This window comes from Vidua macroura, chromosome 6 (assembly GCF_024509145.1).
Source record: "Vidua macroura isolate BioBank_ID:100142 chromosome 6, ASM2450914v1, whole genome shotgun sequence".
Taxonomy (NCBI): Eukaryota; Metazoa; Chordata; class Aves; order Passeriformes; family Viduidae; genus Vidua; species Vidua macroura.
In genome coordinates, this window is record NC_071576.1 from 36,850,644 (window position 1) to 36,865,960 (window position 15,317).

Genomic DNA, 15,317 nt, shown 5'->3' on the forward strand with positions numbered 1-15,317 from the left:
AATATGCAGGTAAAAATATGCAAGAGGAAAATCAGGAGAAGGGTGGGGCTCACGAGCTATACTGTTACTGTAAACGCATTTATCTTTCTGTTTCCTAGTTCAGGCCCTCCTGAAACCATCATTACTAATGGAGTGCTAGTGGTACGTGTTGTATTTCATCATCTTTCTTGTCCTGTTGCCACACTTGTTTCACTTGATTCACGGTCATGGGACCACATACTCCTTGACTGAGACAGCCAGCACATTGCCATTTCCCACTTCATCATGACACATCCTTGTGGGTGGCACCTCTGGAGACAGTGTGGCTGGAACAGCATGGGGAGCCCCAGCCCAACACTCCTTCACTGTTGCAAAGGAAACACATGGAAGTGGTTTAGGTCGGAGACATCAGTGCAGCAGTGAATTCTTCCTTAGACATCACTCCTCCCAAATTCCCATATTGCTGAAGAGAGAGAGTTTGTCCTGTCCCATGCACATATAAATTTCCATATTCATGACTGTGCTTTTTACACAGGGACTTCCCATCCCTGAAATTTTCTCTGCTTTGAGAAAATTATCTTTGCTTGCTCATGAATTGTGTTTAAAACAATCCTCGCATCTCTGGGATCCTGAAAGTACTGTCTCCCTTCTGCAAGCTCTGTTCATCCACACTGCACTCCTGCCTTGCCCTGGTTGTGTCCCGTTTAGATTAGGAACCAGAATGTCATATTGGAAAATTACCTGCCATGATGTATTTTACTGTTCACATCTTACAGTCTCGCAAAATCTGCTGCTTAGAAGTTCAGGTGGTTGAGAAGAAAAAGAAGAAAAAAGAGAAGAAATCAAGTAAGGTTATTTCTCCATCAGCTATTTTTAACTGATGTGCTAATATTATGAGCACAATTGGCTTAATGTAAGAATTAAAAAACCCCAATAAATCCAAAACATGAGAACAGCCTTGTGATAGACTCTGTAAGAATTTTTGTTACTAGTTTTGATGAGAAAACTAATCTGTGTCTGCTTTTGTGTCATTTTCTTAGAAAAAGAATTCTCCTTTAAAGTGCAAGGCTCTTATGAAGGCACCCAGGACATTGTGCTGGGATCTAATCTGGTCTTCAGCTCTTCTTCTCCTGCCAAATTCCACTATGCCAGATACAAGCAGCCAATGCTGGATGTTACACTACCAGGGAAGAAACTGCATCCCTCCTCAGTATGTTACAACTCAGCTTTAAAAAACATAATAATGGCATGTAAAATATTAGACACCATAAATAGTAACATTAATTTGCATTGTGGGCAGAGAGTAACATTCCTTACAATATAAACCTCAGGTTTTTTGTATTTTTTCAGAATTCACATGTTTGTGATACAGGCTTTCCAAATGTGGAACTTCATTCCATTCCAAGTGGAAAAAACATGATCTTAGCAGAGGTGAGTGCCTGCTTTTTTAGTGGGAGAGGCTGAGAAACCTGGATGTGGAAGTCTGCATCCCCCTGATGATTACCATGGTACTTTCTGACAATGAAAGCCTGCAGACAAAAATGGCACAGCCTAACAGTGGCAGGTGTTCCAGCAATTAGGCCAGGTTGTGCCTTGTTCTGTTTGAATAGATGTGGGGCATCTTTCTACTCCATCCTGATCTTACTTCACATTAATGTTGAAGCTCTGCTCTTCCCCTTCTCACACACCAGCGGGGCACCTGAACTGACTGAGGTAGTGTCAGACTCCTGCTGATGCTGACAGTGCTTTAAAAAGCACTTTTAGATTCATGGTTTTAAAAATCCATGTAGAATGAAAGGATCATGACTGTTGTGGGGTATAAGCCACAGAAAGGGGGAACAAATACTGCTGTATAGAATCATAGTCCAGCTGGCTGCCTAAGAGGTATTGTTAGTAGAGATGGGTAGGGTGTACATTATCATGACTCTGTAAACAGCAGTTATCCTCAGATGTTACATTTACTAGACAACATCAAAAATTATTGAACAGCTTCCCTTTCAGTAAAATACTACAGTCAATTTGCATAGGCTGCTGGATTATTCAAGCTCCTTATTCAGAGCTCCTGATTTGTACCCACATTGCTAGGATGGCACAAGATAAAATTCCTCCTTAGGCTGCAGGGAAGAAGCAGGTTGTCAGCACTCACATTGTTCACATTCTTGCTTTCCAGGATAAAAGATTCGATTTATATGCAAAGGCAGAAGACTGGTAAGAGACTTGGCCGCTCTTGTAGGTTAACTTTTACTAAGCTGAACTCACCTTACCCTAGGCTCTTTACTGGGGAGGAGGCACTCACAGCAGGACTGTAGGTGGTGTCACCAGGTGATGTGGCATTCACATGAGCTGGAAGCAATTGCATGCAGTGTAGTGTAATACATGTTGATAACCCATACTGAGACATGAATAGAAAAAATAATATTACATCGATTATGCTACCCAGTGTTATGCTCAGCACAGTCTTTTACCTTTTCTTTAACACTGGGCTAAAGCACAGCCAATCACATGGCATTGTTGATAATGAAGTAGGAAAAATTTCTCCCTAATTCAAGAACGGATGAGCAGTTTTTCCTATAGCTCTCAGTTCACTAAAATATGAGAATCCAGATAGCAGGTATCTCAGAAATTAGCTGCAGGGATGTCTTTCCTTAGGTTTTATTTTGATAGCTGCTTAGAAATTTATCAGTACTTTTTTCTATCCTTCTTTCATGCAGCATTGTATACTTGCTTGGGAGTGTAGGAAAGGGACCTCCTGTAAATGTAGTATTTTGTGGATCAGGTTCATTTTATTGCATTGGAAACTCTGAGTTTCTCTACCAACAATAAAATGGAATATTCTTTTTTCCTGATCTCTGCTTCAGCCCAGACCACCTTGATGTGCGTTTAGGATTTGACCTCTGCATACAGGAGCAAGACTTTCTCTGCAAAAGGAAGAATTACGTTATTCCTGCTCTGAAGAAGGTTCTGCAGCTGGAACAGGATCTGCTGGACCATGAGGTCTGTAGGAAAAACATTTAAAATATCTCACCAGTATCTAGCAGTGAGAGCTTAGTGGTATAATACAACCTCTTTTTCTTCATAGTTAAAATGTTTTCTTAAAACTTATATATACCTCCAATACTACCCTATGCCTCTAAATTCACCCTGCTGTTTGTGTCCTTTGCAGTTGCTATTCTGAGTTTAACACTTTTCTTGCTACACCTTTCTTGGAAGCCAGACCAGATATTCCATATATAGGAATGGCTTCTTCCACACTTTTTACTCTACTATTGTTATCCTTGTCGATAGTCCCTCCTCTCTTCAGACTGTGAGTTTTCTTTTTAATTCCTGCTTTTTCAGCTGATCTTTTTCTCTCTTACTGTCTCTTTTGGTTCGAATTAATGCATTTCTATTTGTTTCATACCAAACATCTCTGTTGAACACATTGGTGACAAGTGTCAGATATCTAAGCAAAACTGGTCATTGCTTCTATTCCTGTTCTCCTTTATAAAATAAATAGTAGGTTATATTTGAGTAGAAATCATTTAGAAAGTAGTCTGTGGCTGGGCACACGTGGTGGTGCCAGGCTTTATGTATCACTCTGTGGTCAGGTGCAGCTGCCGTGTGACGCTGGCCCTTTCTGTCCCTGTGTTGCACAGACCCCGGTGGTGGCCATCATGACCACGGGAGGAGGGATGAGATCCTTGACTGCACTGTATGGCAGCCTGAGGGGGCTCAAGAAGCTCAATGTCTTGGACTGTGCCACCTACCTGACTGGCTTGTCTGGTACTACATGGTGAGTGGGACTGGGCAGCCCTTGGCTGGAGACTCCCTTATGATACCAAAGTGCTGAAGGAGGCTGGGGCTGATGTACACTAGTTTACCTATAATAACTTCTCAGCAGTCCTACTTCTCAATCTTCTTCCAAAATTGACAGAATAAAGTCTTTTCATGGGGGAAAATCACATCATTTGCGACTACAGGAAAACAAGTGTTTTTCTAAGAATGGTTTATGGAAAATTGTTCAAGCTGTTTTGACAGGGGTAATGACTGACTTCAAAGGGAACATGACAGTTTCATAGGGAATTGAAGAAAGGAAACACTAATCTAGAACTTAAACCAGAAACCTTAAATGTAGCTATTGCCTACCTCAAGCTTTGGTGTGCTTTTTATCCCTCTTCAATATGTATTTCCTCTTCCTAGGACCATGTCAAACTTGTACAGAGATGCTGACTGGTCACGAAAGGATCTCGACAAGCAAATCAGTGAGGCTCGAAAACATATGACAAAATGCAAAATAAATTCATTTTCCTTGGAATATTTGAAGTATTACAAAAAGCAGCTGGGCCAGCGGAAAAGAGAGGGCCGCAAAACATCTTTTATAGATCTCTGGGGGCTTGTCCTGGAATCTTTTTTGCATGATGGGGTACAGTATATCATAAAGCAGCATTTACTGTGGCTTACCATTTTCTGAACATTTATTTCTGGAGAAGATATTTTTCTGTTGGCTCTGAGAAAAGCAGTTTGTTACGAGACTGTGCAAGCAAATGCACAGCCTTTTCCAAAACATTTGGTGCCAGCCTTGTAGATACTCATCCATGGTGGAAATCAGCATTCTTGCTTATGAAATTTTGAATATGTTTTTCTGAGAAAACTCCAAGACTAACATTTTGAAACAGTATTACCGTTTAAGAATTGTTTTTCATATTCTGCAAGTTACTTGTTTAGAAATAACAAAACTGCAGACAGTAGGCATGCCCATGAGAGGTGTTAACAAAAGGACCTGCAGACTTTTGAAAGGTGCGAGGTCTTGCATAAAGCTTCAGCACAATGCAATAGTATGTTTTATATCAAAAGTATTACTTTCTGCTCTTTGTTATTTCTTTCCATTTTCATCTTAATGCATCATCAAATAATCTGGCATCAGATTGGATGGATGGCTGCAGGTATTTCAGTAACAGAACACTTATGGGAATTTTGAAAAATATGGAACATTTCAGAAGATATGCCGAGCACACATCATACATTAGAGGCAGGAATTTTTCTGCCCTGCAAGCTTAGATGCAGAGAATATTGCCATGCTAATTTTTGTCTCAGTAACTGTATTTCTGGAATCACAGAAAGACAACCACAGACTCTCTGATCAGCAACGGGCCATTGATCATGGTCAGAACCCACTTCCTATCTACACTGCAGTCAATGTCAAGAACAACTACAGCACTTTGGATTTCAAAGGTAATTGTGAGACTTCTGAGAGTCATTTGTCTTTAAGGTGGTAAATCATGGAACAGTCTTTTTAGACAGCCTAAAAACCCCCTCTTATTTGAAGACCAGAATCTCAGCTGATGTGTATTCATATAATATCCTTGTGGTCAGGTAAAAGTTTGACTGTCTATGCAACAGACTCAAAAATATTCCAAAACCTTTCCATGTTCATGAGCTTTCAGTTGTAGCGTGCTTATAACTCATTGTTATTGGTCCAAAATATTAGACTCAAAAATTATTTTGAGGGCTATAATAACATTGTTCTCTGGGTTCTTTTTTACAGAATGGGTGGAGTTCACCCCATATGAGGTGGGATTGCAAAAATATGGAGTTTTTGTTCGCAGTGAGGATTTTGGCAGTGAGTTCTTCATGGGACGATTGATGAAGAAGGTTCCTGAATCCAGGATCTGCTTCTTGGAAGGTAAGATATTAAAAACAACAAATTATTTTACTGCTTGTTTTGTTTTGGGGATTTAGGTTTGGTTTTTTTTTTTATTTTGGTTCTTTGGGTTTTTTTTTAATGTGAGCTATATAAATACACTCTAATAAAATATTGATGCAGGACTAACATGGCAGTTTCACCAGAGAGGATAAAAATCTCTTTGCTGAATTAATATTTACTATAATGGATTCAGTTTACAGTAAAGAAGAAAATTCAAAGGGACCATCAAATAGTTATTTACACTTTTAAACCTAGTTTTGAATTAAAATATAGTATGGCTTCAGTACAACAATAAAATTGAAGTCCCTGGGAATCAGGGATTTCAGGCCATGCTACCCCAGAAGGGTGAACTTATGAACCTATTGCCTGTCTCACAGGTAGTCAGTATTTTGTATGCTCCCTATAAACATTTTACATGAGCCTTCATGCTGATTTTCCACTGCATCAGGGAGCATTTGAACATGCATTTGAGCATGACAGGCCCTCCTGCTCCAGAGGAGCAGGCCACATGTCACTGGCTCTGGTTTCCACACTGCCTGGGCAAGGCTGCGAGGAAAACAACACAGCCATCCTTTAAACCTTTTTGCTGTTGGCTGCAGGAGAATATGGCTATGTGTTCTCCTGACAAATAGACAAGCTGTCAGCTTGTGACTGATTTCACAAGCAAACTTCTCTTTGACTGGCCACTTCACTGAGCAGGAAGGAGACACTGTACAATTTTAGCCTTAGTCTGTGCTGGATTCTCACATATTTGCACTCCCTGAATGAAAAAACAATGAGAACTTGCGCCCTAATGGATAACCAAAGAAATTGCTTTTCAAGCTCAAAAATTCATGGTCAAAACTGAATCCTTGGTGTGTTAACAGGCTTATTCTCAAATGGGAATCCTACTAAAGCAGAGACTGTAAGATTATGTTGTAGTTATGCTCTTATCAATGTAATTCCACATAAAATCTCTTGGATTGCAAAATTTAATCTTTTCTTTTTATACAAGCTTCATGATACTTGAGGGTTTTTCCCCTAAAAATACAAATTCCATAATAACTCAAAAAGATTTCCATCCCTAAATACCTATAAGACAAAATATGGATACCAAAAATAAGGTCTAAAAACCAGTAGCCAAATAAAAATGACTTGTCATGTTTTAACACAAAATAGCAAAAACAAACTGAACAAGTTTCATCTCATCATAACAGTTTGAGATTCATGATATGTGAATGTTTGAGTTAGAAAGCTCTTTTCTTTTACAGGCATGTGGAGTAGTTTATTTTCATTCAATGTGTTATATATCTGGAATTTGTCCCATTCATCAGAAGATTTCTGGCATAGGTGGACCCGGGACCATATTGACAATATAGGTAAACAGCCATCGTTCTTTTTCACTGTGTATTTATTGTTAAATGGAGTTATATGTCTCATACTGCAAAGTACAAATAAATAATTTAAAAATCTCTGGTCCTGTGATCTATCAGGGGTCAACACTGATGCTGGTAGATGATTAAAATGTTCAGAAATAATAAGATTGATCTGTAAATTATTAATAAAGCAAAATTATTTTGACTGCTTCAAGTGGGAGCTACAGTAATACAAAGAAGCTCAACACATGTCTTTTTCCAAAGCCTGCATTCAATCTGTTCAACAAATGTGTGTGTCTGGAGTAGACTTTTCTTGCTGTTTGACACTGTATCTTGGAGGTTTTTAATCCAAGCCCAGACTGTGTCAGGAAATGGTATTTGTCTAGTGAGAGGAGCTTCTCGTTTTCTATTTTGTTTGGTCACTTATGCTTGTTGGTCTTTTAAAAAAGAGAAAGCATCAGAGTTTATTAATTAGCTTGACTTCTTGAGGGCTGACCCTGCTCTGGGCAGGTGGAATTTAACAGCTTTTCCCCGGGCAGAGGAGGAGCCCGCGCTGCCCGTGAGGCCGCAGGAGCTGCGGACGCGGCTGTTCACGCCGCCCGGGCCCCTCGGCAGCGCCCTGCGCGCCGCCCTCACCGACCGCGTCTGCATCGCCCAGGAGCACAACTTCCTCAAGGGCCTCCAGGTGCACAACGACTACCTGGAGAACACGCACTTCTGCAGGTGGAAAGGTAACAGGAGACCTGTGGGCCTGGGGAGACAATAAACAAGTGGAACAAAACTGTTTATATTTGATATTACTGCGGTTGGAGGCCAAGTTTGGGCAGAATCTCTATTAGATCAGTCTATGATTGATCATGCTGCAGGACGTAGCATGGCATGGTGCTGAGTGCTGTCAGTGGTTTGCTGGTGGCCCTCACCTCCAGAGGCTGGGCCACCAGGTCCTTCCTCCCTTCCAAGACACACCCAGTGGGGAGGCACGGTAAACCCCCTCCATGGATGTTCTTACTGCAGGTCCAAAACTGCATGTGACTGCAGCTGAGAGGGAGAAGAGAAAGGATATGGCAAATCTCCCTTCCCCAAGGACTGTAACCAGTCAAGGCTCTGTGGACATGGTGTAAGGGTGGAAAAACAGGCCAGCAAGTGTTATAGTATTGCACTTACAGAAAGATTTTTTTTTTTTTTCTTTCAGATACTGTGTTAGACACATTTCCTAACCAGTTGACACAATCAGATGAATTCCTGTCTCTGGTAGATACTGGATTTTTTATCAATACAAGCATCATGCCACTTTTAAAACCAGAGAGAAAGGTGGATGTCATCCTGCATTTAAATTACAGTGCAGGATCTCAGATACAGGTGAGAGTAATTGAAACAGTCTTTGTGTCTTCTTCAATATGTGTATACCTGTAATCTTTTAACACTTAGGTGCTTTTTATATTGGTCCTACTAAAAATCTTAACCTTTAGCATTTTTAATGATGAGGTGCAATACATCTTTTATAGGCTGCACGTAGTCTCATTTGTTTTTCTTGTACGATAGACTGTATTGTGCTAAGACTCAGGAAAACAAAACAAAACAAAACAAACAAACAAAAAAAAAAAAAAACAAAAAAAAAAAAACAAAAAAAAAAAAAAAAACAAAAAAAAAAAAAAACAAAAAAAAAAACACAAAAAAACTTCTGTCCAGTGTCACAGTGCTTTTGATTAGGGGTTAAGAGAGTTTGCACAAGCAACTTAGAAAGTGTCTACTTTATTACTGGACTCCAAGAAATCCTGAGTCTTAAAATCCTATTTGAAGTCTTAGTACTGCTCTGTTCCTTGATCCAGGCTTTGGACCAGACCTGCAAGTACTGCTCTGAGCAGGGAATCGTTTTTCCCAGGGTGGACTTGAGTGAAGAAGACAGGAAAAAGCTGAAGGAGTGTTACCTCTTTGATGGTGCTGAGACTCCAGGAGCACCAGTACTGCTATTTTTCCCACTAGTTAATGATACCTTTCAAAAATACAAAGCACCAGGCAAGTATTCAAATAGGTTAAAAAGAAGGTTTACATCATGGACAGCCTATTAAAAGGAATTTATTTAATACTTCAACTCTTGAACTTCACTGTTGACTCTTTCTAGTATATCAAATATTTCTGTTGTTTAATTTTTTAACCATGATATTTTTTTAACTGTGAGATTTGGTGCCAGGGCTGTGATGTTTCAATCCCAAAGCTAGTTATCTTGCAGGTAATTAGCTTCCAGGTAACTTTGATGAATCTGCTAATGTGTTCATCCATAGATACACACTGTAGGTACCTTCAGGTACAGCTAAGAACTAGAATGCAGACCCATGTAAGAATAATCACCCTTTTTTCTCCCCTCATCCTGTGAAGCCACTGGTATGCACTTGAGCCAGGGACTGAGCTGCCAATTTAATAACAATTATTTGGGGTTTTTTTTTTTTTTTAATTAAAGCCAAGCAAGTAATTTACACTGTGAACTCTCTCTGTGGAGAGACACCTCTTTTCCTTCCTCTCTTAAGAGTTTGCTTGTTTATGACCAGAGTGATTTCTCTCAGCAGTGATTTCTCATCCCTTCCTTGTAGGTCAGAAGCGCTCAGAAGCAGAGATGGAAGATGGCAAAGTTGATCTCTACGGCTGCTGTTCCCCATATTCAACATATTCCCTTCAGTACACTGAGAAGGCGTATGACTGCCTGGTTCAGCTGAGTGAATACAACATCCTCAATAATGAAGACCTCATTAAACAGGCCTTGCGCACAGCAGTGGCACGGAAAAGGCAGATGAAGAAATAATGTCAGACAAGAGAGGGTGCTTTTAAGTCCCTTGACCTGCTGAGAGTCTGAAGGTCTCTTACAATTAGCCAGCAGGCTTCAAAGCATTCCTGTTCAATCCCACTAAATGGTAATCTCAGGTGAACAAAAAAGACTGAAGAAAAACTTTTTCTCCGAAGAATTTCACTGCAGAAATCATTGCAATTCAGTTACAACCATCTTTGTATGGTACAGAGGATGGGCAGCCACAAAGAAGAAGGTGCTAAAATGATAATAAATATGGTGCTTGTTGCCCTGAGAAAGAGCTTTAAATGTTTAAGCCTGACATCTTCAAGGCAGACCATATTAAAAGCATATTTTATTAACTTGGCTTATGTTTTGAATTTGCAAGGTGATGCTCAGATAAGCAGCAACCTTTGAGACAGGTTTGTGATTGGGATCATGGCACGCTGCATGCTTAGAGAAAAGCACATGCAGTAGGGAGAATAGCACGGTGGAAAGGGACAAAGGGACCTGGGGGTCTGTGGCAAGTTGAATGTGAGTCAGCAGTGCCCTGGTAGCCAGGAGGGCCAAGCTTGTCCTGGGGTACATCGGACCCAGCATCACCAGCCAAGCAAGGGAGGGGATTGTCCCACTCTGCTCTGCACTGAGGCAGCCTCACTTATAGTCCTCTGTGTGGTTTTGGACGCTACAATGTGACAAGAAAGATATTAAGCTGTAAGAGAGTGTCCAAACAAGGGCATTGAAACCATGAAAAGCCTTGAGGGGAAGCTGCGTGAGGAGTGACTGAGGTCACTTGGTCTGTTCAGCCTAGAGAAGAGGAAGCTGAGGGGAGACCTCATTGCAGTCTGCAGAGTAAATGTCTTGTTGGTTTGTCAGGTTTTGGGTTGGTTTTTTGGTTGGTTGGATGGTTTTTTGTGGGTTTGTGGATTTTAGGGTTTTGGGGTTTTTTTGTTGTAGTGCTTTTAGAAGGTTACATTGAAAGGTTAAACTTAGGTGCAGTTGCGTTTCTCAGTGTACATAACAGTAGACTATCTACAATTTGTCGCCTACTGAAACCACCTGTGGTAAGATTTAAAATTCTTTGGAATGCAGAAGATACAGACTAGAATATGAAATGCTGTGCTTGATGCATCCCAGGATGCCCATGCATACTGCTGGCCCATCCTGAGCCTGTTGCTGACCAGCACCCCCAGGTCCCTGTTCTGCAGGGCTGCTCTCCAGCCACTCCTCTCCCAGTTTATACTTGTCTCTGGAGTATCGTGTGTCTTCCTGTATTGGGTTTACACCACTGGCAAAGTGTTGGTAGCAGGGTGGGTTGCTGCTGGGGTGGCCTCTGGCTGCCAGCTGCATTTCAAGGCTAATGTGGAGGATTTTATCTCTGCTTTCCAAACAAGTAGATAAAGATATTCACAGTGTGCTTGGCTAAGTCGTGTTACTCTGAAGCTTTAAGCAGCATCATCAGTCTGGCAGAGGGATGTTAAACCAAAACCTGGAGGGATACCTAGCTTGATTGCATGCTTTACCTTTGCAATCCTTGTTTGCAAGTACATAATAAGCCTTTAGCAGAATGTTGAGGGACAGTTTTCTGGGCTTTCCCACTTTTGCTTGCTAAATGGAAATTTGCTTGCACTTCTTTTATAAGTCCATTTTATAACACGGTACAGAGCTATTCTATTGTGTAACTCTCGTGAATTGCTATTAGGCTGTAGAAGAACAAGTAAAATAACAAATGAGCTTTATATCGTACTAGATTATTAATCTGATTTCTTTTCCATGGCTTATAAAAGCCAGAAGTACCATCAGATCATCTTGTTAGACTTGATAGATGTCAGACTGTTACCTGCCATGCAGTTACTGAAATGTCAGTCTTGATGATCTGTGGCTGACCAAAGTCTATCTTGAAGAAAAATGATCCCTCTTCTATTATAAGTATCAGGAATGGTGAAGTCATCACATTTTGTGGAGCTATGTTTTGGTCAGTGATCATCTTCCAACAACGGGTATGCATCTTGTTTCCAGCCTCATTTATTTTGGCCAGAGCCCAGACATTAGCACATTACATCTTTTCCTAGTACCTTAAAAGCCATTGCATAACCACTGTTTCTTTTTTAGGATCAATTTTATAAAATAGTTTACATCACAGCCTTCTTTTCATCAAACTGGTAGATGCAACCCTTCAAATTCTGATTATAAACTCCCCTTTATTTGATGTATCCAGCTGTTTCTCTGCTCTTGCACTTCCTCCAATTCTTCATTGTCCCTTTATCAAATGCAAACTCCAGTACCTTCCCACTACTGCTACACACTGAGACATTAACATTGCTTTGTAATTCTTATATTCTTACATATAGATGAGTCCCCAGTTTCTATATATAGAATCCAGTTGTCCTCATTTGCCTTTAAAGGCTTCTCACCAGTTGTTTGTCTTCCATAAGCTGATCAGTTAGTTTGTTCCACACTCCAGTCTTCCCTTTGTATGGGGGAGTAAATTGAAATATACATTCGGCAGTTCTTTAATCATAGCTCACACTCCAGTGCATTAAATTTTACCATGGTTAACCAGGCCAGTCTATCAAGCAGGTCAGATCATTCTTTATGATTGCCCTGTCCTTAATATTACTCCCTCAATCTTTGTTCTTCTGCAAATCTGGCCAGTCAGGGTGCCTTGTTTACTTCCAAAGCACTCATGAAAATGTTCAATAGAGTTTGAGACTGCTAAACTCTTAAAAATTCCTCAAAAGAAAACTTTTCAGTGATATTTATCACTGATGACTACTTCTGAAATCAGTTAGAAAAAATATTCTTTACCTTCCTAATACATACTTTCTTTTCAGTCTTTGCATTAAAAGATCTTTGCACAATAGACTAAAAAAAAAAAAAGTGATATTTCAGGATAGAATAAAATCTGTTTCTTCCTATTAAAAAACACTATTTCTTACTGACTGGCTACCAGAGACAGCTCAGGGTTTACCAAAACTGCTCATCACCTTATAGGGAACCTCTGGCTAATGCTAACCCCAGAAAGATCTCTTTTCCATGCTGTTACCTGGCATTGCCATTTTGCTATGCCATGCACTTTTCTGGGAGGACATCCTGTAATTGCTTTGACATCCTTTGCAGCCTTGGTGCACTCTGGTCACTTAAAGTCAGCTTCAGTAACCTGCCTTGCAAGATCCATAAGACAGCATAGGACAGTGTTTTGGTCTCACAGTGGCATCACCTCTATAACAGACCTAAAATAAGGAAATTAAAGAAGAATTTCTGTGCATAGTCCAAATATAAGTAATACTTTTGCAAAGTTAATAAGAAAAAAGGAAAAGGAAAAGGAAAAGGAAAAGGAAAAGGAAAAGGAAAAGGAAAAGGACAGCTATATCTCTTTATTAATATCAACTTCCACCAGCTTTCCTATCCTTTTCCCCTGTTCTTTTATTTCACAACTACATGTTTTTTAAACTCTTTACTGAACCATATGGCTAGGCATTCAGTTCGCATGCAAGGGAGGTAGGTCTCTTACTTCTGTCTTCATGCAAAGTGTTTCAGACATAAATTTTTACTCCAAATCTCCCCTGGTGTTTTTATACACACACACACACACACACACACACGCACACATGCATATATATGGAATTTGATTGGGTGGAACCATCTGCTGTCCAGACAGTAAATTGTACTAGTTAATGACTGTCCTAAGGCCAACTAATTACACATCAACAATCTTTTTTTGGCAAAACACTCCCTTGTGTGGTGGAGTGCAGTTTTCAGTGTATAATTGCTTTGTATGCTGAAAGTTATATATAATATAAACATGCATACATTAACAAATGCTGTACAAAATGTATGAAGCATAAATGTACAGAATGTATGCAACTTGAAACCAACTCTCCATCTAACACAGGTATTTCTATCAACTACTTCAGAGATGATGGAGCATTTGGCATGCATGACTACTATCCCACATTTTGAGGAATAGCAAGAGAACCCAGAGCAGTAATATATGATAATTGATTTTCAATTAGTTAGATATCGTGTTCATTATGGCAATGACAGCCAGCATAAACAAACTACTGGCACATTACTACATCCCCCTTGCTACTTTTTAGAATTGGCACAATATTCACATTCTTTTGGTAGTTCTGCAGTACCAAGAATTAAAATAGCTGAAGCATAGATAGTCAAGAGTCCTAGACTATGTTTAGAAACTAATTGGTAAGAAAGATATCTGTTCTGTCTTATTATGTGTTGTATGACTATGTGATCATTTTCATTATTCATTGATGAAACATGTAAACTGTCTTCTTTTTGAACACAGAATACACGTATTTTATTATCATTCCTGATTTAGCTGCATAATTAGTAATTATTTTGCTTTTTATATGAAGTAATAAATCCAAACCTTTGATAGCATTTTGCTTTCTCTTCATAAACATTTCCTTTTTATTTGCACATATGAGCTTATTATTTTCTTGGACTTGTGGAAATACAGCAAATAATTCATTTTCCTTTCATGTCATATCTGTGCAATGTGATCTAACTGAGTAGGTTTTAGTTGTTACATCACATAGAGTCAAAATATCAAACACGTGAGAGTTTATGCAAGAGCTATTTAGACAGGTTTCCACATGCTTTAGTAACGTGTGGCTCCCTTACACTTATTACAAGGGATATTCAGCAATATTTGCCACTAAGAATTTGTTCTTCTTTAATCTGCTTTCTTGACCTGACCTAGGAGTCATACTTGACTTTGATGTCTGTGAGTTTTAGCACAGTATAATGTTGCAATGGTGATTTAATTTCACATGTAATAGGATGTACTTACAAAGTTGCCTATCTCGATCTCCTGGAGAATGTTTCTTTCCTTACGCATTTCTGAAACACTTCCTTAAGATGTTTTGCAATGGTTTCTTTAAAGTTGTTCCATACAGAGCTGTCGACATAGTTTAATCTTTGTGATCAGCCCTTTTGTGAGTAAGTGGCCACACTAGATTCCTGCACAGGTTTGTATTTTATTCAGCTGGAGCATGTGGAATGATGGTGAGACTCTTTTGCTTACCAGTCCCAAATTCTCCCATGCTTGGCTCCATAGACAATTCTGAAGCCATGTGGAGTCCCCGAGAAATGGCACTGTTTTGCTAATACCCATGTGGAGTCATGTATTGTAGCATCACTGAGACCCCATCCCACGGGCAGCTGGCATAAGGCATGGTGATAGCTCAGATGGAACAAAGGGCAGCTTTGACTCCCAACAGAGCCTGGGTTTGTTAAGCACTGCTTACATGACCTACCAGGTGCCCTGGAAAGGCTATCATTCCATCTTCCCAGTGACAACATGCTGTATATGGGGCAAGATTGGCTGCCATGCACACCAGTTCAGATTGCTCAATGAATGAACAGCACACAGGGAGATACTGGATGTGAGAGCTTCTGCAACAGCCAGGCCTTTCTCATACAAGGAAGAGGCACAAGGAATTTCAGCACTGCAAGATGAGCTGGAGTGAGTACATCACCTAACCCTGTGCTTCCT

General features: G+C 39.9%; 2 protein-coding genes across 2 annotated transcripts in view; both read left to right on the forward strand.

Moving 5' to 3' along the window:
• Positions 1-10,158, forward strand: part of LOC128808994 (uncharacterized) — a 52,780-nt gene extending 42,622 nt beyond the window's left edge. Inside the window, 15 exon segments of the mRNA XM_053980686.1 lie at positions 99-141; positions 756-825; positions 1,020-1,189; positions 1,330-1,410; positions 2,150-2,187; positions 2,838-2,973; positions 3,615-3,751; positions 4,159-4,381; positions 5,076-5,190; positions 5,504-5,641; positions 6,913-7,020; positions 7,557-7,748; positions 8,210-8,376; positions 8,847-9,033; positions 9,606-10,158. Of these exon segments, the coding sequence (XP_053836661.1) occupies positions 99-141; positions 756-825; positions 1,020-1,189; positions 1,330-1,410; positions 2,150-2,187; positions 2,838-2,973; positions 3,615-3,751; positions 4,159-4,381; positions 5,076-5,190; positions 5,504-5,641; positions 6,913-7,020; positions 7,557-7,748; positions 8,210-8,376; positions 8,847-9,033; positions 9,606-9,814 (2,014 nt within the window). The 3' untranslated portion in view covers positions 9,815-10,158.
• A 4,837-nt stretch (positions 10,159-14,995) lies between these two features.
• The window catches only part of LOC128808995 (cytosolic phospholipase A2 epsilon-like), a 39,601-nt gene continuing 39,279 nt past the window's right edge, over positions 14,996-15,317 (forward strand). The window contains exon 1 of the mRNA XM_053980687.1: positions 14,996-15,049. Within this exon, the coding sequence (XP_053836662.1) occupies positions 14,996-15,049 (54 nt within the window). The remainder of the gene's footprint in view (positions 15,050-15,317) is intronic.